The following is a 6,353-nucleotide window of genomic DNA, read 5'->3' as shown; positions in this document are numbered from 1 at the left end:
AAAAAACAAAACGATTAAGCACTCCCACATTTGACTATGAGGTATACTGCAAATAACCAAGTATATTTAATAAAGGATATTTAATATGACTTATCTACAGAAAGCTCCAAGAGTCGGTGCTTAAAGCGGGAAGTCCCTACTTGTACTTAATACAGATGAGTCAAACTCCTAAATTATTTAAAATATATTTTAATAACATATTTTTAAGATTATAGATTCTGTGTCCAGCCAGCAAGGATCATCAAGGGACGGTGCCAGAGAATTTGAAATTCTTCTTATGATCTGTGCAGGCTTAACAGGGTATCCAAATTCATATTAAAGAGTTATAATGAGTTATATATACTAATATACCATATTTTTACTTTAAATATGCATGTTTACTATCAACGTGAATCTCAACTATAGAGCGAAGCGAAAGATTGCCATCTTCGTTTCATGAAATTGGGGCAACGGTCAGGAAAAATTGTTTTAAAATGTAATAAAATTTCCCTTACCGGTTAAATCAACGAGTCCCAGATGAAACGAAGTTGGCAACCTTTCGCTCTATAGTTGAGATTCACGTTGATAGTAAACATGCATATTTAAAGAAAAAAATATGGTATATTAGTATATATATGGTACAAATAAGTGATATATATTAAAAAAATCTGAGATTTATGATAATAAGGGGGAGGGACTATGGGTGGTTCGATCATAACAGGATCTAGTCCAAATAATTATGACGTCTTGATTGGCTATTATAATTTTTTTCTTTGACGCCTTACTTCGACTAAACAGGATCCTGTCCTCAAGCACCTATGATATTTCCCTATGATATATTTCGGATACTGTGAGTGTAAAGCAAAGACCATCCGAAGAAATAATGATAAGCAATCTGAATTTCTGTGGATTTCTGTCCCTGAAATCGGTCATTACCTAAGTTCTGTCACTATTTTCAGTCTCATTTTTTTCTTTCTGCATCTTACATTAAATGGAAAGAAAATGCGCTACGCTTCACTACAAAGATTAACTGTAGTTTTCTGGCCATTTAGCGAGAATTTTACTTCGATATACCATAGGTACTTGGAGACAAGACAAGTTTGCTGTTATCCCTATATAATATGTATTATATGTCTCTGGATATACTGTTCCCAGATAAATCATAATTATAAGTACTTGAAAACGCGAAAATAATTGAAATAGTTAGAAATTTAATCACAAAGAATAGCGGATTTCTGAAAAAAAGAGAGATAGAGCGAGCTAAAAAAAAATCGTCATGTCGTCGAGTACATTTGTTACACTGTAAATTTAAGTTTGCCAATGGTAATATCTATATTTGTTTTATTCAGCATGCCACAAATTGTCCAAAATAACAGTAACACCAGATGTATAGTCTTTTAGCATACCTTTTTCTATATGTTATTTGATGAAGTTCTAACTCACATTGTCTTACACAGACAAATAACTCTAAAACTTAAAAAGATTTCTGTACTTCTTTTCAACCTTGAATTCCACGTTAAAACTTCAACATTTAATGGATAATGGAGGTTAAACGTTTTGCATGTTAAATTAATGAGACATATAAGACTCATAATTTTTTAGACTTTCTATATACCGTTCAAATTCAACCAGCAGATTTCGATCTCCAACTTTCCGATTCTGACTTTCTGACTGTAACAAATATTTAATTCTGTGTTTGGTATCACCTAATACTACAAGAGGATGAGTTTCATTTCATCCTCAAATGTCCATGTTATCAACGTTTTAGAATATTTTATATTAAGCCATATTATTGGAAAAACATCGATGCATTAAACTAATGAGTACGAACAACGTAAAAGAGCTGTGTGATGTAGATAAATTTATATTTCTTTTAAGCTTATAGAACCGAAATGTTAAAATGATATTTATGTATTTCTACAACACCTTCTGATATCCCGTCAATAAGTTTATGTTTATCTATGTATTATAATATGTATTATCGCTATTTTGTGCATTTTCCCTCTGATATTTTTTTGTGATAATTTTTCATATCATGCTACTCGCTTGAGATGGAAAATTATCGCTAGAAACTAAGGAGGTACGTGACGTTGCTAAGGAAATTGACATGAAATTGACATCGTCGTCATAGGTAAAATAGCGATAAACAGATTATCGTTGATCATCTCAACTCGATTGCTTTTCTCGCTTTCACCGTACCGGCTCACGCGAGAAAATGAATCTCGTTGATATGATTAACGATAATCTATAATTATTGATATTGATGTAATTCAAATGTGTACCTTTAGTTTATATAGACTTTGGTAATAAAATTTTAGATACAATCTGTACAGTTCCAAGATGCTTAAAATGAAAAATGAAGCCATTGCTTAGCTCGTCAATCAAACTTTTAACTATTAACAATTTTAAGTTTAATCTGAATTGCTTACATTCAGACAAAGAATTACAACCAGAGACCACTAACATCAGAGTAACCAATCGAACAGTCATTTTCACCTTATGTCAAGAAACTTTCCCCATTTTATACACATTTGTCTTTCTTCTCTTTTTACTTTTCTAAATAAATATTTGCACTGACTGTTTCCCCCTTCAATTTTCTAGTATTTACTTTAGCCGCAGCCTATCATAATATTTCTTCTCATTATTATTTTTATTCTATAGATTTATTTCTCTGAATAGATGTAAACAGATATAAAACAAGAATATTAGTTGAGGAAATGGACAGTAACTTGTAACATCTTGACTAGAATATTCATGGTTTTCTTGCTTTCGTTTTCGTTTTCTTTTTACATAAAATTGTGAATGGAAATGGGTAATGTGTCAAAGAGACAACAACCCGACCATATAAAAGACAACAGCAGAAGGTCACCATGCAACAGGTATTCAATGCAGAGAGAAATCCCCGCACCCGGAGGCGTCCTTCAGCTGGCCCCTCAACAAATAAATATATATATATATGTTGTGTACAAGATGTAAGTTTGTACAAATTGTAATTTGTACAGGGTTTTTGTACAAGTTATAAGTTTTTTGACACCTACCTTCTTGCAACAGGTGATACAGGTTTAACCTATAAAATGTACCAGTGTAATGTTTTAAATTCAAAAAAATATACGTCAATCTAACATTTAGTGCTATTCTCCTTACCTTTAAACTGGAAATAAAAATACCAGAATGGTTTAAATTCTAATTTTCTTTTTTTCCTTATACCATATTCATATCTATACAAAATCTTTGTGATGTCTTATAATGTTTTTGTATCAATGCTCCGTATTAGACTGTATCATGAAGTTGTGAAAAATTGACAGAAATATGCGGAGCAAAAGACTGTGTGCTTGCATCATTCATTTTTGTTCAGCAGGTCATAACACACTGATAACTTGTACAAAACTTCTGTACAAATTATAATTTGTACAACATTACATCTTGTACACAACATATATATATATATCTATTTAAAACCAGAGACATCATATTGTATACATGTCTATGGTAACACCCAGTATTGAATATAAAATTATTCATCTCACGTTCAGAGAATTAAATCAGATAGAGAATAAACGTCCTTTGGACGATAACCAAACATTCAATATAGAACTTAATTTTTACTTCTAATCTATGGTGTTCATTTTTTTTTTTAAAACTGTATATTTAAATAGACATTCACAAAGAAAGTTGTCAATATCGGAGTTTGTTTAGTTCCGATCAAAGGAAGGATTTTTTAATATTGATTTTATTTCAAACTATTTGCATGGCAGTACATTCTATATTTGCTGAAATAAAAGATTCGCGTTCCTTTAGAACGATCCCGTGTGAGACACGCGAGTATAATGGCGACATCTTTTGTAAAGGCACAATCACCAATTCAGTGTCAGTTATGTGAAACAAATGTCATTTTGAAATGGAAGTGTACCAAATGCGAGTTGTTTATGTGTGAAAACTGTAAAATTACCAAACATTCGTCTGAGAAACACAGAGTAATATCAGTAAAAGATACAGGCAAAGACATATCAGATCGTATAAAATCTCTCAATCTTCCGGAGATTATTGCCTCAGTTTATAATTCATACGACACAGACTTGCATGGGATCGGGAAATTGCTTTGTAAAGAGAACGGTATCGTTTTCTTCATGGGGAATTGTGAACTTGGAAAGCACAAGTTTACCAAAGGAAAACTTTTAAAAGCGTCATTGAAAGTGTTATTGAATTACAACATCAGATGCATGGACTTCACTGTAAATAACAAGGATGAAATTTTATTTGCGGCACCTCCAGGTAAAGAACTTCTAGCTGTGTCAGCTTCTGGAAGCGTGAAGAGTGTTATTCAGGCTTCGCCTATGGTGATATTAGCCATTCATTTAACCAAGCATGGAGATCTTATAATTGGCATGAGAGACCAAGGTCAGAAATATCCAATTACGGAAAGGAGTTCGAGGCAAGTAGCCATATTTGACGAAAAGTATACACGCAAATCAGTATTTGAGTTTGACAGTACAGGAAAAAAGTTGTTTAATTATGCTGGCCGAATTTCAACCGATTCGAACGACAATGTGTATATTGTTGATTGGATGGATAATGATTTAAGAGGACAAATAGTGGGAATGAGTAGAAGTGGCCAACAAATCTTTTCCTACACTGGCCATCCTTTTTATAATACAGATGACGTACCCTTAATCCCTATGGATATTGCAGTTACGCCGAATGATGTCATTTTAATATCAGATAGGAATAATCATACTTTACACGCACTTAATCCTAAAGGAGAATTGTGTGGAATACAGTTAACACAGAACATAGGGATAATTCTTCCATATAGTCTGTCAGTAGACAGTGAGGGGTTTCTTGTGATTGGATGTACTAGTTATAATGCGGGGGACGATAAAGCGAAAATATTTGTCGTAAAACTGTTGGTGTAGCTAAAGCGCGAACACCCTCCCGCAAAATCAAATTAACATATTTGGTTTTTAATTCATGCCCTTTTTTGGTTAAATTTATTATACGTTATATGTGTTTGCTCTAAGCGAACTAGATGAACCTAAAAGACATCCGAGTGTAATATTACCGTAAATACATGAATTTTAACTTGGTTGAATGAAAGCCATCTGAGGTATGATTGCTGCTTTAAATTTCTTATCTTATACATTTGTTTTTATTTGCATTGAGGAATACCAATAGCTATAGAATTGAGTAGGCAGCTTAAAAATTTGATAATTTTGAATAATTTAACAGGATCAATCAAAGATCACAGAACTCTAAAATAATGATACCATAGAAAACAAAACACAAACATGAACATTATTTCGCGTATGCTCGCAGTTTGTTAATTAAAACTAAAAATACTTAACCTGTTGATAGCAAAACATTCATATTGGGTCTTACCATATATTAACGAATTCATGTTTATCCTTTTAAAGTACTTGAAAAACTGTCAGGTTCATTTGACCTTGATTTTAGTTTAGAACATGTAGAGAAAAACTGAATTAATATATTTTTCATGTGGTGTTCAAAAAGTACATATTTTAGTGCGATATTTACTTTTGTTATGCTATGTTTCTGTAAATAGATAATGAAGTAGAATACACTAAAATATTAGACAATTAATGAAATCTTTTTGTATTTTACAATTTTGTCAATCATTATGGTGTTTAATCGAGTTGTCGATTCGTCTGTTATGTGCAGGTTAAATTTTGGTTAAAGCAGTTTAGAAGGAAGTTGTGGTCCAATCACATATTCATGATCATATGAAATCTTTATAATATAAATCGAATGCGATTTTCGGATTCACTGAACATGACATGTGACAACATTTGTAGTTTGAGCAGGGTATTGGGTACTTTAAAAAAACATTATTTGCTTTCAAAACTATTCTGCATTTTTAAAACTTTTAACTATAATGTCTCAAACGTGATTGCATATACCATTTCATTTTTGTTGTTGTAATTACTGAATTATTATTATTTATAAATGCAGTATAATATTCTTCCGCTATGCAAACCTAACAGCAAAACAGTAGGAAGAATCAACCAATTTGTGAGTGTTGCTGTGTAAACGTTTTATTTTAATATGAATCAGAGTTTCTTTAGACACTTGTCAAAAAATAGAATTCAAAGAAGCCAGATTATTTAATTTCACATTCAGACATATTGAGGATTTTAACAATCAAATATTTTCTGATTGGATTCCACTGCTATACCCTACAGAACTAGAAATTAAAGAAACAACAGACACTGCTTCTTCCTCTACCTAACTTTTAGATTTATACCTCGAATTTGACATAAGCGGTCATCTCAGTTTCAGGATCTATGACAAACGAAATGATTTAAATAATGAAATTATCAATTTTCCCTACCTTAGCAGCAATATACCAAACTCATCTG

At 31.8% G+C, this 6,353-nt stretch overlaps 1 protein-coding gene across 1 annotated transcript; it reads left to right on the top strand.

Annotated features, from left to right (window-relative positions):
* Positions 1-3,806: 3,806 nt before the first annotated feature.
* On the top strand, positions 3,807-4,892 carry LOC139515359 (uncharacterized). The gene has a single exon (XM_071304924.1). It carries the CDS (start codon positions 3,807-3,809, stop codon positions 4,890-4,892), a length of 1,086 nt encoding a protein of 361 aa, XP_071161025.1.
* The last annotated feature ends 1,461 nt before the right edge of the window (positions 4,893-6,353 follow it).

Source organism: Mytilus edulis, chromosome 3 (assembly GCF_963676685.1).
Source record: "Mytilus edulis chromosome 3, xbMytEdul2.2, whole genome shotgun sequence".
Classification (NCBI taxonomy): Eukaryota; Metazoa; Mollusca; class Bivalvia; order Mytilida; family Mytilidae; genus Mytilus; species Mytilus edulis.
This window is presented reverse-complemented; position numbering and strand designations above follow the sequence as displayed.

What these genes read in the sequence shown, in the direction of transcription:
- LOC139515359 (XM_071304924.1), top strand. Translation starts at nt 3,807, where the DNA reads ATGGCGACATCTTTTGTAAAGGCACAATCACCAATTCAGTGTCAGTTA.